Source organism: Saimiri boliviensis, chromosome 12, assembly GCF_048565385.1.
Source record: "Saimiri boliviensis isolate mSaiBol1 chromosome 12, mSaiBol1.pri, whole genome shotgun sequence".
In the NCBI taxonomy this organism is placed as follows: domain Eukaryota; kingdom Metazoa; phylum Chordata; class Mammalia; order Primates; family Cebidae; genus Saimiri; species Saimiri boliviensis.
Genome location: NC_133460.1, coordinates 31,267,058 through 31,295,034, shown reverse-complemented (window position 1 = coordinate 31,295,034; position 27,977 = coordinate 31,267,058). Strand labels below are relative to the sequence as shown.

Here is a 27,977-nt window from a genome sequence, read left to right as displayed (position 1 = left end):
CATACATTGCCGGTGGGACTGCTGAATGCCGCAACTCCACGGAGGGAAATTGGCAGGATCGATCTAAATTACAGAAGTACACACTGTCTGAGACAGCAATCCCGCTTTCAGGACTTTGTCCTCGAGACACATTTGCTTCTATGAGAAGGAACACATGTCAAAAGTGACAGTGAAACATGACGGGACCAATAAAATAAAATATGGATCATCAGTTCCAAGTAAAACACACAGCTTTGACAAAGGAGAAAGCTCCTGTGCACGAATATACAATGAGCTTCAAGAATTTTTTTTTTTTTTAGACAGAGTCTTGCTCTGTTGCCAGGCGTCAGGCTGGAGTACAGTGGCACAATCTCGGCTCAGTGCAACCTCCGCCTCCTGGGTTCAAGCAATTCTCCTGTCTCAGCCTCCCGAGTAGCTGGGACCACAGGCGCGCACCACCACGCCCAGCTAATTTTTGTATTTTTTAGTAGAGAAGGGGTTTCACCATGGTCTCGATCTCCTGACCTCGTGATCCGCCTGCCTCGGCCTCCCAAAGTGCTGGTATCACAGGTGTGAGCCATGACGCCCAGCCGAGCTCCAAGACTTAAGTGAAAAAATGCAAGGTGCAGAACATGTGCATAGTAATTATGTCTTAGAGAGGGTGGGAATGGACATTTTCCTTGTGTATAATACATACAAAAATCTCCCGGGAAGAACACACAAGAAACTGGTAATGTTTATCTCTAGAGAAGAAAACCAGGTAGGGAGAAACAGGTAGAAAGGAAATTTCCCTTTGTATATTGTTTTTCATTGTCAGAATTTTGAACCGAGAGAACATTTTACTTATTTCAAAACATTAAAATTAAAATAATTAAAGAGAAAACTAATCGATACAGGTGCAGCAATTCCTCGGAGGCAGAAGCACAGCAGCAGAACGGTGCTTACTCTTCAGTCCTTCTGCCAGCCCCTCTCTAAGACACGAGACCACAAAAACTACAGGTTCTAATTTCAGTAAATGCCTTCAATTCACAAAATCTATCTTATATATAAATGTCTTTATGAAAAAAATATTTTAGTATCATATGAAACTCAATGAAATATAGCTTCTTATTTGAGCCACTTGTCAGAGTGCAATCACTACTGACATCAAGAACACATACACTCGAAAAGAAAAGCTGCCAGGTTCATTACCTGGGGCTCTGGGGCTCCTCGTCTTCATCTCCATGCATCAGATTCTGAACCAGCTGGAGGATGCTCACCATATCTTGTCCACTGCAGAATAAAAGGAGTTGATAGGCTGGTGGGAACACACATACTCCACCATTCTCCTGTTACTGCTCTCATCTAACTAGCCTTGCTAAAACTTTTTTTCCTTAATTAAATAACTATAAGACAAAGAATGTGGTACACATTTTATGCTTTTTAAAAACAAAGCTCAAATTATAAACTAAATTCTGATATAAACTTACTTGTGGCTAAATAAGTCTTCTACCTAAATGTGAGTTTCATTTTAATCAATGTAACCAGTCTTTTTATTTATTTATTTTTTTGAGATAGGTTCTCACTCTGTCACCCAGGCTTGAGTGCAGTGACACGATCTTGGCTCACTGCAACCTCCGCCTCCTGGGTTCAAGAGATTCTCCTGCCTCAGCCTCCTGAGTAGCTGGGATTACACACATGTGCCACAGTGCCTGGCTAATTTTTATATTTTTAGTAGAGATGGGGTTTCACCATGTTGCCCAGGCTGGTCTTGAACTCCTGGCCTCAAGTGATCCACCCACCTCGGCCTCCCAAAGTGCTGGGATTACAGGTATAAGCCACCATGCTAGGCCTTTTTGTATTTTTGGTAGACCATCTTGCTCAAGCTGGTCTCAAACCACCGAGCTCAAGCGATCCTCCTGCCTCAGCCTCCCAAAGTACTCAGATTATAGGCATACGCCACTTTGCCCAGCCACCAGTCTTGGTCTAGCTACATTTCTACACATTTCATTTGAATCTTGGAGTATAAGACAGAGAGTATTAAATAAGCATGTAAGAAGACCCAAAAGTCCTTATAATATGTACCCATAATATATAATGAGTATATTCCTTATTATATTATAATGCCAGACATTCACAGACTATTCCAATGCCACTGGCATATCTAATTTCCTCCACTTATGAATCTTGTCTGTTTGGACTAACAGCTTTTAAAAATGTAAGCTTCATTTATTACCAGCTCTTCCCCAAGCTGGGAAACTTGAGATCTAATTAAAGTGTAAAAACATTTTACTTCTATCCAAGATATGTTGCTATGAAATGTTCATTACATGAGGAGGTGGAAAGTTATGAAAAGAATTCGAATGGCTGAAGTAGCAACCAATGGCAAGGCAACTTGCAACAGGAATAACATAAAGCTATCCCTCCATTAATGTGAACAGACTAATAAAAAGCGTCCTCTTTCAACAAAGGAAGCACCATCAAAACCATGTCCACAAACCAACTGTCCCCAAGGTGCTGCCCTTCAAGTGAGAGGGGCTCTGGGCCCTGGACACTGTAGAGATTAGAGCAGGCACAGGCCCTTGGCTACCTGCCATATGACCCTGAACATGCTATTCCAACTTGTCAAGCTGGACGTTATGGACTTGAGAGGCTTCAGACAGTGAAAGTATGCTACTCAGTTGTGCCCGGCAGGTTACCAGTCTTGAATGCATTCCTAAGTGTGATTCCTCCTAGTCAGTGGCTTAACGTGCTGTCATTTTGAGAATTACAGATGCTCTTGGGAGTATCTCTCCTGGGGAAACGTTCAGTGGAATCAGGAGACTAAAACCTTGAAGTCTTTTGTTTCCATCCGTAGGCCTGGATGGAGATTTTATAGGCCCTGCTTCCCGTTTCGACCTGAGAAAGCACTTCGCATGGCATTATTCATGCTATGAATAAGAATGACTGTTTTAAAGTATTAGTATCTCAGTGTGTTAGATGTGACATTTATTGGCACACTGTGATCCTTCCTCCATACTTTTCTTTTGCAACCTGGTTCAATTTATACTCAGGTCAAAGGATATTTAAGGGAGTTGTACTGTTTACTTATGCCCAGTTTCCTGGTTATAAAAGGAAAAAAAAAAAAATAAGTTGTATCAGGGAAGGTAGGCTGGGTCATCAATCCCAGATTAACTGCTAATATCTTGTGAACATTTTAGTGAGCTACTTACTTTTTTGCTATTTGTCCTGCTAGCTCAAATGAGGAAGACGTGACAGATTTGCTTCAGTTGCCAAACAATAAATGATTAAATTTGACATTTTCCTTTTCCTTACTGTATTACAAAAACGCTAAATCTTATCAAATTAAAATAGCTCTTACAATAAAACTCAGTCTACCAAATAGATTACAGGTTTCAAGAATGAACTAAGTATGATATACCAGTCATCATGAAGAATTTTTATATCGCTTTTATTTTATTTCAGAGATAGGGTCTCATGATGTTGTCAGGGTAACCTTGAATTCGACTCAAACAATCCTCCTGCTTCAGCCTCCCAAGCAGCTGTCCATGAGGGAGGTGGATGAGCAAATGTTCAACATTCAAAATAAGAACAGCAGCTACTTTGCTGAATGGCTCCCTCACAACGTGAAAACAGCTGTCTGTGACATCCCACCCCGGGGGCTAAAAATGTCGGCCACCTTCACTGGTAATAACACAGCGATCCACGAGCTCTTCAAACGCATCTCTGAGCAGTTTACAGCTATGTTCAGGCGCAAGGCCTTCCTGCACTGGTACACGGGCGAGGGCATGGATGAGATGGAGTTCACCGAGGCCGAGAGCAACCTGAATGATCTGGTGTCAGAATACCAGCAATACCAAGACGCCACAGCTGAGGAGGAGGAGTTTGAGGAGTGTGCGGAGGAGGAGGAGGAGGTAGCCTAGAAGCTTCCTTTTCTAGGTAAAGGGGGAAGCAGTGTGGATTTTTTTTTAGTGTGTTTTGATAGCCGTTGTCACTACACACTTGAGTCTTTACATCTCCACCTGCGTTTTAAAGCATTTTCATAGCAAGTAGCTTGACCTAATAAAATGTCTTCATAGCAAAAAAAAAAAAAAAAAAAGGTGTGCACCACTGTGCTTGGCTCCATATATCATTTCTGAGTCATGAGGTTACATGAAATTGTTGGTTTTAAAAAAAAATTCTTTTTTTAGAGTCTCTATCACTCAGTCTGGAGTGCAGGAGCACAATGACAGATCACTGCAACATTGAACTCCTGGGTTCAAGTGATCCTCCTTCCTTGGCCTCCCAAAGTGCTGGGATTACAGGTATTACCCACTGTACCCAGCCTGTACTGAATTCCAAATGGGAGAGGGAGAGAAGCCAGCAGGTGCAGCAGTATCACCTGTGGTATTTCAGTTTTCTAATGTTATACTGCACAGAAGTCTATTTAAATTTGTTACATGTTCATTAAAACTGAAACCGTAAATCAATGATGGTAAGATACTGGTTTAAGAAAAGTAGGCCAGGCATGGTGGCTCACACCTGTTAATGCCAGCAATTTGGGAGACTGAGGCGGGTAGATCACCTGAGGTCAAGGTCAGGAGTTAAGAAACCAGCCTGGTCAACATGGCGAAACCCCGTCTCTACTGAGAATACAAAAATTAGCCAGGTGTGGTAGCACACGCCTGTAATCCCAGGTACTCAAGAGGCTGAGGCATGAGAACCGCTTGAACCAAGGAGGCAGAGTTTGGAGTGAGCCCACATCGTGCCCCTGTACTCCAGCCTGGACAACAGAGCAAGACTCCATCTCAAAAACAAACAAACAAAAATGTACACCTTAACTAAAGGTATGGATCCTCACTGTCACCTACCTGCCCTGGAGTGGCCCTGGAATATCCCCCGACACGAGCTTCTTTCCATTTTCCTCTTCTGTTCTTCTAATTTAAAGAAAAGAAAAAGCTATTCATTTGTTTCATCATATCAGATTTCTAACTCCTAAACACGCAAACATGACTATGTTGCCTACAATCTCTTAGTGATTGAGGCAGGATTTGAAACATACTTATCAGATCTCCCTGCCTCTAGTTTTAGGTATAGTTTGAGTTTCTGGAAAAGACAAGAACACGCAACAAAAAGTTCCACCCACTTCTTATTTACTTGGTGCTTTACATGACCTGAATATATAACAAGTAATTAGAGAGTCAAATCAATATATTAAGTAAATGGAATTCTTAACAGACAGATTTAAAAATTTTAAGTCCTTCCTCTCCATTTCAAAATCCTTTAATTACAAGGCACCTTTTACTCAAGACAAATACCAATTTTCAAGTCAGTAGAAGCTACGTGTGACACTGTGAAGCCAAGAGGTATCTTTAGCACAAGGAAAGACACCAAGAAGTATCTTTAACACAAGAGCCACCAGCTTCATAGCAGGCTGAACTCGCGGAACAGGTCGTTTCCGTAGTGCTCACCTCTGACTGTCCTCCAACATCTTCATTGCCTCCTTCAAGTTTTTTCCCATTTCAGCCAGCGTGGGGTCTGCTATCTGGTAAACAAAGAAAAAGGAGAAATGTAAATAATTCTCTATTGCCTCTACAACACAATTCACCCAGAAAAATTAAGTGCATAATTTCTTGTGGATTTACTGTAAAATACATGCATGATCTTAAAACTGCCATCAGTACTAAAGTGTAACAGAAAAAGTAAAAGTCCTTCAGCCACACTTGCCGCCACTTTTTTTTAAATTTTTTTGTTTTTTTGAGATGGAGTCTCACTCTGTCACTCAGGCTGGGTGCAGTGGCGCAATCTCAGCTCACTGCAACGTCTGCCTCCCAGGTTCAAGCAATTCTCTTGCCTGAGCCTCCCGAGTAGCAGGAATTACAGGCACATGCAACCATGCCTGGCTAATTTTTGCATTTTTAGTAGAGACAGGGTTTCACCATGTTGGCCAGGCTGGTCTCGAACTCCTTACCTCAAGTGATCCGGCCACCTTGGCCTCCTAAAGTGTTGGGATTGCAAGTGTGAGCCACATGCACCCAGGCTCCTTTTGTTCTTTTTGAATTTTACCCAGCATACACCTATCTCCCATCCAAAAAATAAACAAAATTAAGAATTTAAAGTTTTTCCCAGAATTATTATTTTTTTGCCCTTCATTCTGGGGAGAACCAGGTGAGGCCAAAACCAAGGACCCTACCCTTCTCCACTTGGGGTCACCTTCCCCCTGGACAAGTTACTAGTCCCATGAGGGTAACCACAAGATCCCCTCAGCCTGGCTTTTGTACACAGCCCCAAGGTACTGGCAACACATGACCTACAGTCCAAGGCAGCTGGACAGCTTGGTCTTTGATGAGATCACACTTCTGATAATTAAAGTGAGTCAGCTTCACCTCACACAAACAATGTGGCAGTTATACAAAGACATGCTATTCTGATAAATACTACTTTTGAGACAGTTGCTCTGTTACATAGGCTAGTGGTACAGTGGTGTGATTGTGGCTCACTGCAGCCTTGACCTCCAGGGATCAAGTGATCCCCTGACCTCAGCCTCCTGAGTACCTGGGAGTACATGCGCTTACCACCATGCCTGGCTAATTTAAAAATCTTTTTTGTAGATACAAGGTCTCATTATGCTGCCCAGGCTGGTCTTGAGCTCAAGTTATCCTTCTGTCTGGCCCTTCCAAAGTGCTGGAATTACAGGCATAAATCACTGCATCGGCCTTTTCACAGAATTAAAACACGCATTCGTTTCCCTTTCTCTCTTCATAATCTCTGTAATTATTTTTAGGGAGCAAATTCTTGTTGACTTCAATCTCTGTGTAATATGAATTGTTATGAAAGTTATAGGTCTTTTTTTCCCCTCTTACTCTTCTTCCAAGAATGCTGCTTAAAGCAAGAGCTGTGTTATCTTTTCCTGTTCCTTACTGTATCTAGCAGATCTTACAGTGTAGCATACAATATGTATGTATTTAGAACTGCACTGCCTCCTCAAAATTGTTTTTAAGAAATTCCACTCTGCTTATCAATACAAGACTCAGAAAATGTTAAATTCTAGACGGGACCTAAGGGATCTAGTCCAGGGATTTTCCCCACTGTGTTCTCCTGAGCCTAAGTCCCCTGGGAGAACTGAAAAGGAAGTAATTAGGTAAACAGCTGGGGCTTCTAGCTCCCTACCCTCCACTGGGCGGATCAGCTCTGTTTTATATAACAGGGTTTTTTTTTGGTTTGTCTGCTTTGTTTTGTTTTTTTAGATGGAGTATCACTCTGTTGCCCAGGCTGGAGTGCAACAGCACAATCTTAGCTCACTACAACCTCCGCCTCCCGGATTCAAGCAATTCTCCTACCTCAGCCTCTTGAGTAGCTCGAAGTACAGGTATGTGCCACTATGCCCACTTAAGTTTTGTATTTTTAGTAGACGTGGGATTTTGCCATGTTGGCCAGGATGGTCTCAATCTATTGACCACCTGATCTGCCCACCTCGGCCTCCCGAAGTGCTGGGATTACAGGCGTGACCCACTGCCTCCGGCCCATAACAAGGTTTTGAGTAAAGTTTCATTTGTAAAAAGTTTCATTGAAAAAAAATGCTTTGGGAGGCGCAGAAGAATCACTTGAGGCCAGGAATTCCAGATCAGCCTGGGCAACACAGTGAGACCCCATTTTACAAAAAAAAAAAAAAAAAAAAAAAAGAGCTGGGTGTGGTAGAGTATGCCTATAGTCCTAGCTACTTAGAAGGCAGAGGCAGGAGGATCACTTGAGCCTGGGAATTTGAGGCTGCAGTAAGCTATGATCACACCACTGCATTTCAGCATGGAACAGAGTAAAACCCTATCTCAAAAAAACAAACAAGAAAAAAAAAATGTATAGCATAAAAACGTCTGATTCAGGTCTAACATTTTGGAGGTAATGCAGAGAGGTTAAGCGACTTGCCAACAGTCATGGAGCTAACAAATAACAGTGAGGTGCCAGAACCTGGGGTCCCTGGCTCCCACAAGGGCTTACAAGGTAATCATTTAGCCACAACCACTCCAACTTTTAGTAGACATGGGATTATAAGACAAATTTTAAAACAGGTATTTTCAATAAAATTCACCATTTTAACCATGAGAAGGGTCAGAAAACACCAGAAAAAGGCCTCAGGGCTGACAGTGAAGAGAATGAGGAATACATGATGGTCAAGAGAATTTATCATCATCCCTGAGTCAGCTGGTGATGCTCCTGATGATCCTCACTTCTGTGACACTCCCATATGTCCCCTACCATCCGGCCAGATGAAAAGATAAACAGTTTGGCTTGATCATTTACACCTTCATGCTCCCAAAAACCGTCTGTCTGAAACACCCTTGTGTTTTTTATCTCTTGCCACCTATTCAATTACAAGTAAATAATTCCAGGAAACCTTTAGGGATAAAGCCATCTTTGCTCTTTCACATACCCTCTAATGATACTGATGCCTTTTTTCCTAAACCAAAAATCTAGACTTGCTGCCTGACAACATTGGCTGTATTTGTGGGGACAACGGGACAGAATGCCTGCAGCTGAGGCCGTTTTGACGTGCAACTACCATTTAGCCTCATGATTCCTTACATTCTTCACTGTGAACTGTTTTACAGATGTGCTTTCCAGTATAAATGTGCTCTCCAATTAGATTATAAGCTTCCTGAAGGAAGGGATTCAGATTCCTACAAATTTTGACTTCTCTTTAGACCAAGAGTCTAAAGTTGGCTCAATTCTCTGATTGTCGTATTACCCTGCAAATCCCTTAGGAAGGCATGCCAGACTGGATATAAGCATACTGTTCCCTCTGTAAGTACAACACAGCTATTTCTTTCTATAGAACTATAATGAATATTTTAGTTAAGAATAGATACAATACACCAGGCATGGTGGCTCATGCCTGTAATCCCAGCACTTTGGAAAGTCAAGGCAGGAGGATCACTTGAGTCCAGGGGTTCGAGACCAGCCCGGGCAACATGGCAAAACCCCATCTCTACAAAAAATACAAAAAAAAGAGTTAGTAGAGCATGGCGGTGCATGCCTGAGGTCTCAGCTGCTCAGGAGGCTGAGGCGGGAGGACTGTTTGAGCCCAGGAGGTCAAGGCAGCAGTGAGCTAAGATCGCACCACTGCACTCCAGCCTGGGTGACAGAGCAAGAACCTGTCTCGATTAAAAAAAAAAAAAAAAAAAAGAATAGACAAAATAAAGCCTAGGCAATATGGCAAAACCCCATGTCTGCAAAAACTACAAAAACCAGCCTGGCACAGTGATGTGTGCATATAGTACCCAGCTACTTGGGAGGTTTAAGTGGGAGGATCATGTAAGCCTGGGAGGTTGAGGCTTTGGTGAGCCGTAATCACACTACTGCACTCCAGCCTGGACGAGAGTGAGAACCTGTCTCGACAACAACAACAAATACATACACACACACACACAAACACATACACACACACAAAATGGTTGGTTCAGAAGCCATATTGTATGAATACTCATTTATAAACACTAAAATCCCAGGTAATAACAAGATGCTTAAACTGTGAAAGGCAGGAGGGAAATGCGGATTCATAATTCCCATGTGAATCTCCGACTCTGGAGTATACATGCACTGCATGGACTGGCTTACATTTAAATTGTTCTTGCTGGTTGCGTGCAGTGGCTCACACCTATAATCCCAAGCACTCTGGGAGGCCAAGGTGGGCGGACCACCTAGGGCCAATGAGTTTGAGACCAGCCTGAGCAAGATGGCAAAATCCCTTCTCTACTAAAAATTTAAAAATTAGCCAGGTGTGGTGGTGGGCACCTGTAGTCCCAGGTATTCGGAAGGCTGAAGCAGGAGAAACTCTTGAACCCAGGAGGAGGAGGTTACAGTGAGCTGAGATTGCACCACTGCACTCCAGCCTGGGTGCCAGAGCAAGACTGTCTCAAAAATAAAATTAAAATTAAAAAATAAATAGTTATTGTTCTTCAGGGGTAAGCCCAGTAGGAGAGGGTGGGTAGGAAAATCAGCACGGATAGTTAACTTTGGGTGAGTAAATGTGAACATGCTATGTCTCCAATGCTGTAGAACCATGTTTGTTACATTAATTGGATAATCAAAAATACAAAGTATTATCCAGTTTCAAGATATTAGGTCTAAACCAAGAAATGCTCTATGAAAAGGTGTAGATTAACTGATCCCTTGAAACTAAAAACAATGTATTTATAAGCTTCTACTGAGGGCAGCTAACACTTTCTTCATCACATTTCTTATCTTCAATAGCTGTGGGCAATGCCAAAGGAGTTGTATGATCAGTATTTATAAACATCACCAGGGCAACAGCCAGACACAAACCTAAATGAAGAATTCAATTCTATAAAGATGTCTATTATTCAGTACATAGAAGGAGACTGTTTGATAATGTTGACAGAAAAAAAAATTTTAAAAACCCAGCAGGCCAGGTGCAGTGGCTCATGCCGGTAATCCTAGCACTTTGGGAGGCTGAAACAGGCTGATCACTTGAGGTCAGGTCCTTGAGACCAGCCTGGTCAACATGGGAAAACTCTTGTCAGGCATGGTGACAGGCACCTGTAATCCTGGCTACTCAGGAGGCTGAGGCAGGAGAAACGCTTGAACCTGGGAGGCAGGGGCTGCAGTGAGCTGAGATGGTGCCACTGTACTCCAGCCTCAGTGACAGCGAGATTCCATCCAAAACAAAAACAAAAAACAAGCAAACAAAAAACTGTATTGTGTGTCAGGTTCCTGGGAAAAAAAGTTAAATGATTTCTGTAACCCTTTTGCAGGTTCAGACACAGAATAAGTATTCAATCAGACTATGATCCTTTATAATTACTAACTGGCCTGCTTACTATATTCCAGGCATTGTGCTCATAATTAACCCCTCTACACACATTACTTCCTCACAAGCCCTAAATCATAGTATGCTTTACAGCCAGAATTTAAAACTAGGTATAATTCTAGAACCAGTGCTCTTAACCACTGGAAAATACTCCTTCTCAATTTTATAAGTAAATGAAGCAACTCAACACTTAAAAAAAGTTAAAAAAAAGTTTTTAAAAAAGTTAAAAAAAAAAAAAGTTTCACTGTCTCTCAGGCTGGAGCACAGTAGCACTAGCAGGATCTCTGCAACCTCCACCTCTTGGGCTCAAGTGGTTCTCCCTCCTCAGCCTCCCAAGTAGCTGGAATTACAGGCACCTGCCATCGCATCCAGCTAATTGTTTGTATTTTTAGTAGAGACAGGTTCTCATCATGTTGGCCAGGCTGGTCTTGAACTCCCAACCTCAGGTGATCTGCTCTCCTCTGCCTCCCAAAGTGCTGGGATTACAGGTGTTAGCCACTGTGCCCAGCCAGAACTGAGAGATTAAAAGGTAGCTCTTTTTTTTTTTTTTTTTTTTTTTGAGACAGAGTTTCGCTTTTGTTACCCAGGCTGGAGTGCAATGGCGCGATCTCGGCTCACCGCAACCTCCGCCTCCTGGGTTCAGGCAATTCTCCTGCCTCAGCCTCCTGAGTCGCTGGGATTACAGGCACACGCCACCATGCCCAGCTGATTTTTTGTATTTTTAATAGAGACGGGGTTTCACCATGTCGACCAGGATGGTCTCGAACTCTCGACCTCGTGATCCACCCACCTCGGCCTCCCAAAGTGCTGGGATTACAGGCTTGAGCCACTGTGCCCGGCTGAAAAGGTAGCTCATTTTACAAAACAAGTCCTACTATTGATTCATGAGATCTTTTTTTTTTTTTTTTTTGGAGATACAATCTCGCCCAGGCTATAGTACAGTAGCGTGATCATAGCTGGCTGGAGCCTTGAATTCCTGGGCTCAAGAGATCCTCTACCCTCAGCTACCTGAGCAGGGCTACAGGCACATGCAACCATGCTTAGTTAATTTTAAAAAAATTTTTGAAGAGACAAGGTCTTGCTATGTTTCCCAGGATGATCTCAAACTACTGGCCTTATAAGCAATCCTTGGCCCCCTAAAGTGCTAAGATTAGAAATGTGGGCCACATTGCCTAGTCAAGAATCTTTTTTTTTTTTTTTTTTTTTTTTTTTTTTTTTTTGAGACGGAGTTTCACTCTTGTTACCCAGGCTGGAGTGCAATGGCGCGATCTCAGCTCCATTGCAGGTTCAAACAATTCTCCTGCCTCAGCCTCCTGAGTAGCTGGGATTACAGGCACGCGCCACCACGCCCTGCTAATTTTTTGTATTTTTAGTAGAAACAGGGTTTCACCATGTTGACCAGGATGGTCTCGATCTCTTGACCTCGTGATCCACCTGCCTCGGCCTCCCAAAGTGCTGGGATTACAGGCTTGAGCCACCACGCCCGGCCTCAAGAATCATTTTTATGCTAGGTGATTTTTATCTCTTTCGGACAGTATGGGATATTAAAATACTCTGCCACTATCAGAAGAAATATTACACATGTAATGTTAAAATTGCTTCAAAGTTCTGAAAATTTAAATATTAGGGGAAAAGTCAAGAATCAAATGCAAGGTAAAATAACACAGGAGGTCAGGGAGCAATTCTCAGTTTTTTTAAAAAGCTAATAGAATATTATAAATTTATGTGGAATAAGGCTGCATAGATTAATGAAAAAAAAAACACTTTTGCTTTTGGCTAGAATTATATCAACCTAGTATGAGGTACAATTACTGCCTCTCATCTGGAATATATTCTATTTTCTATTTTGTTCTTTTTGTTAATCAATACATAGTAATTGTACATATTTCTGGGGTATAAGTCATCTTTTTTGGTTTTTAAAAACTGCTGCTAAACTGATCCGACATTCCATATATAGGATGTATCCTGGAGTTTGAAAAAAATCACCATTTAATGGATTTTTTTTTTTTTTTGAGACAAGAGTCTTGCTCTGTTGCCCAGGCTGGAGTGCAGTGGCGCTCTATGGGCTCACTTCAACCTCCACCTCCCAGATTCAAGCGATTCTCCTGCCTCAGCCTCCTGAGTAGCAAGGATTACAGGTGCGCACCACCATGCCTGGCTAATTTTTGTATTTGAGGTAGACACAGGGTTTTGCCACGTTGGCTTCAAACTGCTGGCCACAAATGATTCACCTGCCTCAGCCTCCCAAAGTGCTGGGATTACAGGTGTGAACCACTATGCCTGGGCAACAATCTTTCATTAATAAAGTTTATTTACTAAGATGCTGTTTATCAGATCTTCCAAAAATGGAAACTACAGTAGATATAAAAGGAGTTTTTCGAGCCTAAGATTTGGGAATTAACACACTAGCTACTTTAAATTTTTTCTCAGGTTTTGAAAGCACACTAATCAATACTTTCCTCTATTAAACCAGTTCACCAAAGTGTAAATTTAAAAAATTATACATTTGGCTGGGCATGGTGGGTCATGGCTGTAATCCAGCACTTTGGGAGGCTGAAGCAGCCAGATCACAACGTCAGGGGTTTGAGACCAGCTGGCCAACACGGTGAAACCCCATCCCTACTAAAGATACAAAAAATTAGCTGTGTGTGGTAGTGTGCACCTGTAATCCCAGCTGCTGAGGAGGCTGAGGCAGGAGAATCGCTTGAACTCAAGAGGCGGAGGTTGCAGTGAGCCAAGATCATGCTATTTGACACTTATATATATATATTTATTGTTACATGATTGGGAAAAAAAAAATACCTCAAATCCCAGAATTTACAGACATTACAGCTGAGTACAAATCTAAGTTAAAAGCAGGGGTGGGGGGGGGGCGGCGGCAGGGATGGGATGGGAGGGTGGTAAGGGCTAGAATGACAGCAGGGATTTACAGTAAAGGGACACAGGGACATTTTCAGGGAGATGGAAATGCTCTGTACCTTTTTGGGTGTGTGGGTAGGGGATTTGTTTTTTAAGACAGGGTCTCACTCTGTACCCTCGGCCGAGTGCAGCAACACTATCGTGGCTCACTGCAGCCTCACCCTCCTGGGCTCAAGCAATACTCTCACCTCAGCCTCTCAAGTAGTTGGGACTACAGGTGCATGCCCACAAGCCTAGTTATGTTTTTATTTTATTTATTTATTTTTTTAGAGACGGGGTTTCGCTCTCGTTACCCAGGCTGGAGTGCAATGGCACGATCTCGGCTCACTGCAACCTCCGCCTCCTGGGTTCAAGCAATTCTCCTGCCTCAGCCTCCCTAGTAGCTGGGACTACAGGCGTGTGCCACCATGCCCAGCTAATTTTTGTATTTTTAGTAGAGACGGGGTTTCACCATGTTGACCAGGTTGGTCTCGATCTCTCAACCTCGTGATCCACCCGCCTCGGCCTCCCAAAGTGCTGGGATTACAGGCTTGAGCCACCGCGCCCGGCCCATGTTTTTATTTTTTATAGAGATGAGGGTCTCACTATGTTGCCCTGGTTGCCCTCAAACTCCTAGGCTCAAGTGATCCTTCTGTCTTGGCCTCAAGTGTTGGAATTACAGGTGTGAGCCACTGCTCCAGGTCAGTGCTTTTTATCTTGATCATGTGATAATATGACTATATACAACTTACAAAACACAAACTGTGTAATTAAAATGGGTATTTTTGTTGTATGTAAACTGTCCCTCAATAAAGGGAAGTGAATCAATTTAAAGTAGATTTAAAAGACAATATTAAGCAAATAATAGCATAGGTGGTACATCAATATGGCCAAATTCACAAATGGTACATGAATAACGGCTTTTGGAAGATACAGAGCTAAGCCTTTAAAGAGAAGGCTTTTAAGAGAAGCCGCCTCTATTAAAAAAAAAAGAGAGAAGAAAAACAAAGTCTAAAATGTATTTTTAAAAGTACATTAAGAATAACATTAATCAGTAATAGAAATATGTAATACTTTAGTTTCAACAAGGGTTTTTTCAGGAGAGGAATGTTCTTATTTGGGGGACTCTTAGGGCTTATTTGGGGAGCTCTTAGGGCTAACTAAAGAGAAAACAGCTGCTCATATTAGAAGACCTTGGTGTTATCAAATGCTAGTGTACACCATATGCATTTGACATAAAAATCACTACCTTTCTTCGGCTAAGATAAAAAGCAAGAGGTAAAGCTCCAAACAGCTGTTCCTAACTTACCAACTACTCTTGCCTCCTATAGCTTTCTAAACAAGGCAAATCCGGAAGAGGGATAATCATTCAACCTTCATCTCTGCAAAAATCATTTCTTTTCCTCCCAGTAGAAAAGCAAACAGTGTATGCTATCTAGCACTAAACAAGTTCCCCAAACACCACACGTCTACTGTAATGCATACCTCTGAGAAGCCAGAACAGAAACACAATGTTCCTTATGGCAAGGATGAGAGAAGAGGACAGGAATCCTTCAAGTTGATACAGTGACTTGTAAACCTGGTTTATCTTGTTGGAGTCTCAGTTTTTCACATTTATAGGTATCTTTGCCTGATTTAACAGTACAGTAATTAAGAACTAGAACTTTTGTTTCCTCCCATCTTTTTTTTTTTTTTTTTGAGATGGAGTCTCACTCTGCTGCCCACACTGGAGTGCAGTGGTGTGATCTCCTGAGTAGCTGAGACTACAGGCATGCGCCACCACACCTGTCTAATTTTTGTATTTTTAGTCAAGACAGGGTTTCACCATGTTAGCTAGTCCCCAACTCCTGACCTCAGGTGATCCACCCACCTCGGCCTCCCAAAGTTCTGGGAGTACAGGTGTGAGCCACCACGCCCAGCTGTCTCCTCTCATATTCTAAGAAATGGATACTCTTTGAAAGTCTTATTTTTAAACATCATGGTCTCTAGGCTTGAGTCTGTCTGTAAGAACATGAAGACATACTGTAATTACTGGCTCATTAAGCAACATAATCTTCCTAGTTGCAAAGGGTTAGCCAAGTACTATTTAAGGTATGAGTATTTAACCCTATAAATTGCTCAAGAAGAGAGGAGAAAAATAGGAATGAAAAGGGCAAAAACAGGAGAGGGGGCAGTAGCTCACGTCTATAATCCTTGCACTATGGGAAGGCCAAGGCAGGTGGATCACCTGAGGTCAGGAGTTCAAGACCAGCCTGGCCAACATGCTGAAACCCTGTCTCTACTAAAAATACAAAAAATTAGCTGCGTGTAATGGTGGGTACCTGTAATCCCAGCTATGCAGAAGGCTGAAGCAGGAGAATCACTTGAACCCAGGAGGCAGAGGTTATAGTGAGCCGAAATCATGCCACTGCACTCCAGCCTGGGCAACAAAAGCAAAACTCCATTTCCAAAAAAAAAAAAAAAATAATAAGAATAAGAAAAGGGCAAAAATACCCAACAGTGGAAAGGAGGCAGTAAAGTTAACAGTACAGATCACATCTCAGTCACAGAGAGCAGTACCTGAAGGAGGGAAAGGGCCTCCAATCACTTGACTCAGACACACATTGGAGATGCTAGAAATCCAGTCCGTGTTCCAAAAAAAATGTGTTCCCAAAGACGATTATTGCAGAGTCGATTCATACAGATCTTATGACATGAGCAAATGCTTCCAGATAACTACACCGATGGACAAAAACCATACAACAGAAAGCTCTATTTCTAAACACTTTGCTGTTTATCTGGAATCACACCCTTATTCTGGAACAAAAAGAAAACTGCTCAAGAGAAGCATGCCATAGTCACTCGATAGTGTTATAACAGTTTCTTAAGTTAGGCTTTTTAATAGGCAGTGTTTCCTAGGGCTTGTTAGCGATCTGATCAGAAAGGTAAAGAGGAAATGGCTTTCCTGTCTCTTCATTTTTATCTACCAGCAATGAAAGGCACACTCATAAAGAACTGCATTACATTTACAATTAAACTCTCGAAAAGCATCATTCTGAGCTATATATTCTGCCTAAAGAATGTCTTCCACACAATCTTTTCTGGTCACTTCTCCATGCACTCACAACTTGTTTCTTAATTCCTATGCTTTTTATCCCTCCTTACTATAAAAGGATTTGTCCAAAAAAAGTATGCCCCTTACATAGCCTCCTTCAGGGCTCACATCTTATTCACCTTGTGTCTCTCTCAGCACTCAACACTGGGCTTTGGCCACAGATGACCTTTTATGAATTGAAGCTGACCTTCAATTCATAAAAATTATAAATCAACGTTGGGTGTGGTGGCTCACACCTGTAATCTCAGCACTTTGGGAAGCCGATGCAGGCAGATCACTTGAGATCAGGAGTTTGAGACCAACCTGGCAAACATAGTAACATAGTGAGACCCCATTTCTATTAAAAATACAAAAATTGCCTGGGAATGGTACAAAAATAATCCCAGCTGCTCAAGAGGCTAAGGCAGGAGAACTGCTTGAACCCAGGAGCCAGAGGCTGCAGTGAGCTGAGATCACACCACAGCATTCCAGCCTGAGCAACAGAGCAAGATTCCATCTCAAAAAAAAAAAAAAAAAAAAATTATAAATCGGGTTCTGCTTTAGGTGAAAACAGATGACATTAAGCTCAAGCAACTTCTTATAACTCATAATCCTAGATATAGTGGAGCAAAGACAGAAACAGGAACCATCAATAGCTCTGCCATTGACTATCCCTGCAACCTTGAATAAATCAAGTATGACCAAAGCCATAAATTTCTAGGATCAGAAACTTTGTACTATGGCTGAGTCCCATCAGTTTTCCCTGACACCCAGTATTAGATAATCATTTACAGCCACAGCTGCCATGCACTTGTATGCAAAACCCTCACATTATGATAATGTTGGAATTGGCTTTATATGAAAGCTACAATTACAGCCTATCATTTCCTCCTTTCTATATAAATCTACAAAGATCTACAAAGCCATAAACCAAAACTGGTCATTCGACCTTGCCTAACAGGGGTTCTTTTCTCATGCTTTTAAACGAAGGAGCAGAACTTGAAATTCTGGGAGTCCTTATCAGTAAGTAAGGATCAGGAATGTTCCATTGATGGTACTATAAACCTCTAGCATAACAATAAGGTGACAAATAATTTTCTAAAATCAGGCCCAAAGAGCAGGAAAGGAGCACTTAGCTCAGGATGAGTAGAAGAACCAAAAATAGGCTGAGTTGTGATTTAGGTCAGAAATAGGGTCAAAGTTGTCTCTTTCAGAGATGAGGATTAGATATAACAAGTAATTGGCTGGGCATGGTGGCTCATACAGTAATCCCAGCACTTTGGGAGGCCAAGGCGGGTAGATCACTTGAGGTCAGGAGTTGGAGACCAGCCGGGCCAAAATGGTGAAATCCCATCTCTACTAAAAATATAAAAGTTAGCCAGGCATGGTGGTAGACACCTGTAATCCCAGCTACTTGGGAGGCAGGATAATCACTTGAACCCTGGAGCTCCAGCCTGGGCAATAGAACAAGACTCCATCTCCCCCAACCCCTCCTCCCAAAAAAAACTGCTGCCAGCTTTTAGCACTGTCCGGTGGAAACTTCTTTGGCTACGGAAATGTTCTATGTCTGTGCTGCCCAGTGTAGCAAACATCAGCCACATGTGGCTGTTGAGCACTTGCAATGTAGCTAGCATGACTGAGGAAAGGAATTTTAAATTGTGTTTAATTTTAATCCAAATGTAAACTGCCAAATATAGCTAGTAACTACCAAACTGAACACTGTAGTTCTAGATTCCCTAAGTCAGGGACTTTCAAACAGAGGCAATTCCCCCCACCCTTCGGGGGACAACTGCCTCCATCTGGAGACATTTCTTATTGTCACAACTCGGGGTAAGTGGTGCGACTATCATCTACTGAGTGGAGGTCAGGGACACTGCAAAGCATGCTGCCATACACAGGTCGGCCCTCACAACAGAGAATTATCTCACCCAAAATATCAGTAGTGCTGATGCTGAGAAACTGCTCCAAGTTTGCACAAGGATGGAATTAAAGTAAATGCAAAGCAAACGCAGTCCACCTTTTCTAAACATAATACTCAGGAAAAATGAGATTTTTTAACCAACAGAAAAATGTCTGGGTTATTCTACATGTTTCAAGTAGCAGGTTTTGGCCTGGCATGGTGGCTCACGCTTGTAATCCCAGCACTTTTGGAGCTAATGCAAGAGGATGGCTTGAATCCAGGAGTTTGAGACCAGCCTGGGCAATACAGTGAGACCTTGTCTCTACAAAAAAAAAAAAAAAAAAAAAAAATTTAATTAGCTGGGTGTCGGGGTGAGTGCCTGTAGTCCCAGCACTCAGGAGGCTCAGACTCTAGAATCACCTGAGCCCTGCAGATGGAGGTTGCAGTGAGCAGAGATAGCACCACTGCTCTCCAGCCTGGATGACAGATTGAGATCCTGTCTCAAAAATAGTAATTTAACAGGTTTTTACTGAGAGGTGTGTTTAATAACTTATTAAGATCTTCAGCATTATAGTGATTACTTCCTGTGGCATTTTCCTTCCTCGAATATTAACATAAGTAAACCCTGTAAGACTCTGCTACAAGGCCTTGTTCCTTATGCCTTCGACATACAGTGTGGGGCTCCAGCAAAGCCCCTACTCCTCTCCCAGTTTCAATTCCCTGCCTCCTCAATTAACCTATCTGATTTATTGGGACATCAGTAATCTCAGATGTAAGAAACTGATACTGTTGTGAAAGAAAAGCAAATCATGACAAGAAAATGGCTCTGTGATCACAGGTCTGCACATTTACCCGTCACCTACAGAAAAAGCAAGGGACAGAATTACATTTGGACCAAAGGAAAGGTACTAAGAGATTCTATTAAATGATGATGGCATACTTCATTTTGTTTAATTTTTGTGTTTTTTTCACATAACTGCATTTTAAAGTGAGAGATACTGTTATTTGAAATTTTAGGGAGTATCAAATTTTAACAATGTGGTTTCTGTAATCAGTATAAATTATTCAAGGATCAGTTTAAATGGGATCATTCTGAACTGCTCAAATAGCTCCCGAATTGATATTAACAATGTAGAATTTAACACAGCATAGTCTATTCCTCAAAGAAACAGGAATAATGAACACAACTAAATGTTTCACTTTGATTCAAACTATTTTTCAGCACACAAAGTCATCAACACTCATAGCAAATGCTTTTTCCTTCCTGCCCACTTAGCACCAACAGAAATTGTTCATTTCATCTAAGGCCCTCTATTACTTCACGGAATATAAACGTTTAAGTGCCAGTCATAGTTCTGAAAAACTTACATTCAGAATTTTCACACTGACCTAAGGCAGAAACTTCCAGCCCACATGTTCTGAATTCCTAAAAGATCATTGCAATTTTTGTGAAGGCGCCAGTATTAGACACACTGGAATTTCAGTCCCTCTTGAGATCTTCACTGACAGAGTTTAAGATCTTTTATCATCAATTAATTCTTACAGCAACCACTTTAATCTACTGATCAAATGCCAGAAAAGTCTTTTTTTTTTTTTTTTTTTTTAAGACGGAGTTTTGCTCTAGTTACCCAGGCTGGAGTGCAATGGCGCGATCTCGGCTGACCGCAACCTCCGCCTCCTGGGTTCAAGCAATTCTCCTGCCTCAGACTCCCGAGTAGCTGAGACTACAGGCCTGAGCCACCATGCCCAGCTAATTTTTTTATTTTTATTAGAGACAGGGTTTCATCATGTTGGCCAGGATGGTCTCGATCTCTTGACCTCGTGATCCACCCGCCTCGGCCACCCAAAGTGCTGGGATTACAGGCTTGAGCCACGGCGCCCGGCCTGAAAAGCCATATTTAAAGCAGGATTCTGACCCAGTCTGCAGATTTTCCTATAAAAGCTAACTATTCCTGGAGGAAAGATCACCTTAAATGCGTTAGGATTCCAATCACAACCACATGAAGCCCATCCATCTTCGTATGAAATTGAAAACACTTTGCATTATTTTGTATTCAACTGCTGATGTTGTAAACATGATCTACACCAGGATTTCTCAGCCTCAACACTGCTGACGTTTTGGGACAGAGAATTCTCCAGCATGGGGAGGTGTCCTGTGCAATGTAAGGTGTTTAGAGGCTTCCCTGGCCTCTACCTACTAGGTTACCAGCAGCACCTTCCTGCCCCCATTGTGACAATCAAAAATATGTCCAACGATAGCCAAATGTCCCCTGGGGAAATAAACTGCCCCCTGCTTTAAGAACCACTCATCTGGACAAGACTTTATTTCCAGCCAGGAAAACACAAAACATTCACCCCAGAAATGGCAGAAGAAATCCCTATTTTTCTTGTCTTCCACCCCAGTTTACGCTAAGCAACGGAGTAGTAGGCTATACCAATGAGAACATGAAGACATCTGGCCCAACTTTTACAATTATTGCCTTCAACTCTCTAGGGACAAGTGAACAAATCTACAGCAGCTGTTGCCTTAAAAAAAGACAAAATGTATTAGTCCTACCAGCTCAAAATTTAAATGTCGCAATCTTAAAACACTAGCATTGCTCCTGAATGTCACATGCATGAAAAACCGAGTTTGCATTGGACTGGACAAGCAAACTCCCAGGTGGAAGAGAAAGAAGGGCTTTGAGGGAGGGCAGAACGTCGGGTACTGAAAGCAACAATCCGTGAAGAAACCCACGCACCAATTCCCATTTACAAGCCCTACAGCCGGGACAAGCAGAAGCCGTTTCTCATGGTAGAGCAGTCACACAGGTATATCACACTGCTGTTTCTCCACGGAGAAACCAGAGGAAGGCGCTGTTACCAGTGGATTTCAGGTTAACATGGGGACCCCTCCTCGCCACTGGAAAAAGGGGAGCCAAGAAGTTGTGGAGCAGCTGCGATCCCCGAAACTCCATTTGCAATCTACGCAATACCCACCCCTTTCCGGACCTCAGAGGTTCTCGCCAGGTGTTCGCACGCTCAGCATCGGAATCACCTGCGTGGGGCAGAGCGGTGGGGGCAGTAGCGGTTAAACACGCAGATCCCGGTCCCCACCCCAGAGGTTCTGACCCCGGGACTGAACATCTGCATTTTACAAAAGGCCCCAAGTGATTCTCACGCAGGCTGAAGTTGGAAAAGCACTAATTTAGCAATTTTCATTCCTAACTCGGAGACCATGTAAAACCTACAGGTTTGCAGTTGGCTCCGAAAAAACTGCGGCTTCTTTCCGGGAGCACCTGGGGCCGCGCCACGTCCTCCGAAAGGGCCAGCCGCGCTCAGGCCGGCCCCTCGCGGAACCTTGGCAGGGCCCAAGGTCGGCCCCACGATCCCAGTCCTGGGCTCCCGGCCCCTCGCGGCCCCCAGGGAACCCGGCCAGGCTTTTCGGCCCACGGGGACTCGACAAACACCTGGCCCCGCGACGCGCCCGAGACCCAGTCGCCCTCCCAGCCAGGCCTCCTCAGGCGGGGCCCGTTAGCCCGCGTCCCCCTGCCCAGGTCACAATGGCAGCTCGAGACTGGGAAACAGTCGCCTCAGAGGCGGGGGCCCGGGGGCCGCAGTGCCGTCCCCATCGCCCCCTCTCGGTACCGACCTTCTCCAGGGTCGCGTCCATGGCTAAGGCGGCCGGTGGTGGCCCGGCGGTCCGGGGCGTTACTTCCTCCTCCCGCGCCCCGCCGCTGTTTCCACGTTGGCAGCGCCGACGTCCCCCGCGCCCGCGGCCGGCGGGGCTGAAACGAGGAGGAGGAGCCCGGCGGCGCCGCGGGCTGGGCAACCTGCGGGTAGAGAGACGGAGGGGCGGGGCCCCGTGGCGGTGGGCGGAACCCTCTGGGCTTCCGTACCTGGCCGTCACGCCGGCCCTCCCTAACGTGCGCAGGTGAAGGGGTTGGATACACGGTAAATTGTTCACCAAACTCACACTTTTCAGCAGCCTGTCGCAATCATCAGGGTATAAGTATAATAATCGCAAATTACTATTCATGAAGGGAAAGGCTGGAAAAACTAGTGACGCACCTGCACTTCCAGACCCAGGCTTCCAAGTCTCCCGCCTCCCCCCATGTCAGCAACCCTCGGGAATGGAACAGGCTATTCGCTAAGTCGGGGGCGAGCTAATCAGCACCCTTGCGCATGCGCAGGACCCACAACATTCTTGGTGCCCAGGGTCTTGGGGGTTTGGGGTTTGGGGGCTCCTCGGTGACCGCTGTTCAGAGAAAGTGCTGATCTGAGCTGAAGCGTTTGTCTCAGACCTTGCCGCCGAATTCTAGACGCAAAAGATTGTTGAGACAACTGGTCCAGCCTCCTCTTTATATCACAATTATGACTTGTCAGGTAATGGGTAATAATAATGGTGATAATATTAATACATCAGCTGCTGCTCTTCCATTTTCCTATTTCAACAGCGCTACGAGATCATTATTATCCCCATTTCACGGTGCCGATCTACATAGGATTCAGACCCAAGCCCCATGATTCCACATACTGCTCCCACTCCTACTTTACTTTAAATTTTTTTAAAAGTTAATTTTTAATTTTTTTATCTTGTTACTGATGAGCAGAAAGGAAAAAAAATAACAATTTCATTTTAATAGAGAAGGGGTGTGTGTCTCACTATGTTGCCCAGGCTGGCTTCAAACTCCTGGCCTCAGGCGATCCTCCGGTCTCAGCCTCCCAAAGTGCTGGGATTACAGGGGTGAGCTAGCCCGCCTGGCCACTCCTGCTATTTTACTGCATTGTGTTTCTAATGAATGGGGAGGGCATACATTCGCTTAGTAGATTCCTCAAACCTTAATGAAGGAAACAAGTAAGACTACCATGGTTACAATCAATGGAACACTTCACCTCTACAGTGACGCTACAACCACAAATCTGACTCCTTTTCTCTCCTGTTTTATACTCTTCCTCCCGAAATCTGTGTAACAGGGTCACATTTTCAGCGCAGTAACTCCATGTTTTGAGTTATCTATCTAAATTGTAGTCAGTCAATTGCCTGGTTGTGTTAATAAAATTATTTCCTATCAAAGCCTTGTGTGGTGATTTAAAGTGTACTGTGGGAATTATTCTGACTCTCTAAAGCGCTCTGCAAACAGAAGGAATGATAGATTTATATCTAAAACTGAAGATTGAATGTGCCACTGCTTGAGTAAAACAAGTCACTTTTCCAACGTGTTACAAAGTTTTTCAAACACGTAGAAAAGTTGGAACAATTGTACAGTGAACAACTGTGTACCCACTGCCTATATTCTATAATTAATTTTCCCTACATTTGCTCTATCATATATGCATCCATATATCCATCCATTGATACAGTAGTAAATTGTAAAGTGACCTCCAAGTTTCTCTGGATTGCATTACAAAGTATAATAGATTCCACAAAACAAATACTAGAGAGAGAAAAGTTAACTTTACTGTTTGAAAAGTAGACTTTGAAAACCCAACATGAAAAAGTGGAAATAACTGGATTATTTATTGTATTTATCTAAACATTTATTGACTACCATCTTGGACAGCTGTGCTGGCAATAGTATGTAAAAGAATAAGAGGCCACCTTCAGCTTTGTTCCATCCACCCAAACGAGTCTCAGTGAAACCATCTCGGTCCATCCTTCACAGTCCATCACACCTGCTCTCAGCAGCCCTAGAACCAGATGATCACTTTCCTTTTGAAACTGACTTTCCATGCTTCCCACAATATCAAATCCTTCAGATTGTCACCTTCCCTTTCCGCCTGTTCAATGTCTTTTGCAGTTTCTTCGTCCTCCACCCAATGTTTAATTGTTGGATTTCCTCAGCACTCAGCTAGCAAGACTTTTTTTATTTTTTTGAGACAGACTCTTGTTCTGTTGCCCAGGCTGGAATGCAATGGCATGATCTCCTTGCCTCCCTGCAACCTGTGCCTCCTAGGTTCAGGGGATTCCCCTGCCTCAGACTCCTGAGTAGCTGGGATTACAGGCACACGCCACCCTACCTAGCTAATTTTTGTATTTTTAGAAGAGATGGGGTTTGACCAAATTGGCCAGGTTGGTCTTGAACTCCTGACCTTAGGTGATCCACCTGCCTCGGCCTCCCAAAGTGCTGGGATTACAGGCGTGAGCCACCATGCCCGGCCTGGAAAGCCCTTTTGATTTCTTCTACACACTTTGATCCTCCATTATTTCAGTTAACACCTATATCAAACTGAGAGTACTTCATCAATGGGCTGTGAAATCAACCATTGGGTCATGAGCAGCAATTAAAAGAAAAAATGGAAATAGAATGCAAAACATCAGAGCACATCACATGGATTAAGGATAATTAGGCAGTAACTGAAATGTCCATCAACAGACAGATAAACTGTGGCCTATCCCTATGATGGAATGGAATATGATAGTGCAATAAAAAAGATTCAATTACTGATCCAGGGGACACCACAGATTAGGAATTGGCAGACTTTTCCTGTGAAGGGCCCGGTTGTAAATATTTCAGACTTTGCAAGCCATAGCTTAGGTTCTTGCAATCTCGGTCCCAACTATTTGATTCTGTAGCATGAAAATAGCCATAAACAGTATGTAAACAAATGAGAGTTGCTGTGTTCCAATAAAGCTTTAATTACAGACACTGGATTCTGGGTTACATTTAATTTACCTGTGTCACATAGTACTCTTCTTTGACTTTTTTTCAATCACTTAAAAATATAAAGTTATGCTGAGTTCTTGGGCCTTTGCATAATCAGGTACTGGGCCACATTTGGCCCACAGGCCCTAGTTTGCTGATCCCTGTCATAGATGAATCTTAAAAACATTATGCTGAGTGAAAAAAGCCAGATACATGGCCCAGATCCTGTAATCTTAACACTTTGGGAGGCCGAGATGGGAGGTTCACTTGAGCCTGGAAATTTGAGGCCAGTCTAGGCAATGTAGAGAGACCCAGTCTCTACCAAAAGAAATTAGCTGGCAGTGGAGGACTGCTCAAGCCTGGGAGGTTGAGGCTGCAGTGAGCTGTGATTGCACTCCTGCACTCCAGCCTGGGTGACAGAGCAAGACCCTGTCTCCAAGGAAATTTTTTAAAAAGCTAGATACAAGTGAATACATATATTGTATGTAGACTGTAGATATGCTCTATAGTTTAATTTATATGGAATTCTAGAAAATGCAAACTATAATGACAGAAAGCCTGGGACTGGGGTGGAGGGGGAATTGACTGCCAAGGGGCGCTGGGGAATTTTTGAAGGTGACAGAAGAGCTCTGTATTTTAATCACGGTGGTGGTTACACAGGTATATGCATTGGTCAAAACCTGTTGAACTGTACATGTAATATGGATGAATTTTATTAAATTATATTATGTAAAATGTACTTCAACCAAGTTGATTTAAATATTAACAGAGCATTGGTTGGTTATTTACTACTGGGTAAAAGATTTTTTTTTTTTTCCCCCGAGATGGAGTCTCCCTCTGTTGCTGAGGCTGGAGTGCAGTAGCGAGATATGGGCTTACTGCAGCCTCCACCTCCCAGGTTCAAACGATTCTTGCACCTCAGCCTCCCAGGTAGATGAGACTATGGGCATAAGCCACCATGCCCAACTAATTTTTCTATTTTTAGTAGAGACGGGGTTTCACCACGTTGCCCAGGCTGGTCTAGAGCTTCTGCTCTCAAATGATCCATCTGACTCAGCCTCCCACAGTGCTGGGATTACAGGTGTGAGCCACCATGCCCAGCCAAAAAATTCTTTATATATATATATATAAAAAAAAATTTATATTTTTATAAAATTTAAATATAAATTTTATAAAATTTATAAAAGGGGAGGGGAGGGGAGGGGAGGGAAGGGAAAAGGAAAGGAAAGGAAAGGAAAAAGGAAAGGAAAGAACAGGAAAGGAAAAGCAGATGTGGGTGTAAGGCGCACTAGCATGAGCAGGGTTGCAGTGGTGGAGGTGGATAAGGTAATCTGGGAAGCCTTCTCTGCGAATGTGACAGAAGTGAGGGATGAGTCCTGGGGACTCCTGGGGAGAGATTTTCCACAGTGGGAACAGCAGTTGTAAAGGCCCTGGGGACAGATTGTGCTGCAGGGGATCAGGGAACATCACAGACTCTGGAGGCTGGAGTGAAGCCAGGAGATGATGAAGGAAGATGGGGATGACAGATACCAGAGCAAGGTGACAGTGACCTTGCCAGGGATCATCATGGCTTGGGCTTTGACTCTGAGGAAAATGGGAAGATGACCTGAGGTCAGGAGTTCGAGATGAGCCTGGCCAACATGGTGAAACACTGTCTCTACTAAAAATGTAAAAATTAGCCAAGTGTGGTGGCATACGCCTATAATCCCAGCTACTCAGGAAGCTGAGGCAGGAGAATTTCTTGCATGTGGGAGGGGGATGTTGCAGTGAGCCAAGATTGCACCACCCCAGCGTGTGCAACAGAGTGAGACTCCATCTCAAACACACACACACACACACACACACACACACACACACACACACACACAAAAGTGGAGGACTGGATTTGGCCTGGAGGTCACGGTTTGCCAGCTCCTGCCCAAGCCATAGCTCCAGATGCATATATTCTGTATCTTGGACATCTCTGTCCAGACCCTTTGGTGAGGCCCAGAGAGGGGAAGCAATTAGATCAACATCACCCAGCAAGGCAGGGCAGAGTAAGATAGGACTCTAGTCATCTCACTCTCAGTTGTCAAACAGACCCTCACAGCCAATCCCTACCACAACTCCTTGAGTCTCTCTTTGTGTCCATTTCTATTTATTGATTAGTGATTATTCATTGAGCACCTAGTATGTGCTTGACCATGAGCTCAGCCCTTCTTCTTCCCCACTTCCCTGACCACTCCCTGCATTTTTCCATCATAGTGCCCATGATGAGTCAGAGACCCAAATGACCCCTAACTGCAATTCCTCCCTGACCCAAAAGACCCTGAGTCTCTCACCTTCTCCCTAATTGAAGTGTGGACTCCCCCAGGAAAGCTATCCACATCTGGCCCACAGGGCACAGGCCTCTAGGACTCTCCCCAGCCAGGGTGCGTCCAGCTGCTGCCTGAGGCACACTTTCTCCACCACAGAGGTGTTCTGCACCCAGGTCTCCTGGAGCATGTAGGTCACTGAACACTAAAACACGACTTACTTTGGTCACAGAAGGATGATGGGGAAAGACGTATGACAGGTTTTGAGGAGCAGTGGGAGCTGGGCTCTCGGTGGGTGGGTGGTTGAGAGAATGAAAGTGAGCTTGGCTGAGATGGGGAGGGGTGGAAAGGCAGTGAGGAATGGGGACTTTCAGGATGATGGGGACATCCTAGCACACAGGGAGGGGGTGGCCTTACTTTGATG

The 27,977-nt window shown here is 43.6% G+C and overlaps 2 protein-coding genes across 3 annotated transcripts in view; one reads left to right on the top strand and one right to left on the bottom strand.

Annotated features, from left to right (window-relative positions):
• PDXDC1 (pyridoxal dependent decarboxylase domain containing 1) overlaps positions 1-22,460 on the bottom strand; it is a 66,796-nt gene extending 44,336 nt beyond the window's left edge. Inside the window, exons 1-4 of one of the 2 annotated variants that reach the window (XM_003928756.4) lie at positions 22,265-22,460; positions 5,409-5,482; positions 4,809-4,874; positions 1,171-1,251 (exon numbers count right to left, since the gene is read on the bottom strand). In XM_003928756.4, the coding sequence (XP_003928805.1) occupies positions 1,171-1,251; positions 4,809-4,874; positions 5,409-5,482; positions 22,265-22,285 (242 nt within the window). In that variant the 5' untranslated portion in view covers positions 22,286-22,460. Of the gene's footprint in view, positions 1-1,170; positions 1,252-4,808; positions 4,875-5,408; positions 5,483-21,612; positions 21,828-22,264 lie in introns of those variants that run through there. The other variant, XM_074382201.1, reaches the window with a different exon arrangement.
• Positions 2,447-3,881, top strand: LOC141580684 (tubulin beta chain-like). The gene is made up of 2 exons (XM_074383169.1): positions 2,447-2,486; positions 3,424-3,881. The coding sequence occupies exons 1-2, from the start codon at positions 2,447-2,449 to the stop codon at positions 3,879-3,881; spliced, it is 498 nt and encodes a 165-aa protein (XP_074239270.1).
• Positions 22,461-27,977: the final 5,517 nt, after the last annotated feature.

Bases quoted from the DNA above. Each gene is read 5' to 3' on its own strand.
- LOC141580684 (XM_074383169.1), top strand. From the start codon at position 2,447: ATGTCCACAAACCAACTGTCCCCAAGGTGCTGCCCTTCAA. The intron at 2,487-3,423 runs GTGAGAGGGGCT...ATTTTATTTCAG, and splicing joins CCCAAGGTGCTGCCCTTCAA to AGATAGGGTCTCATGATGTT.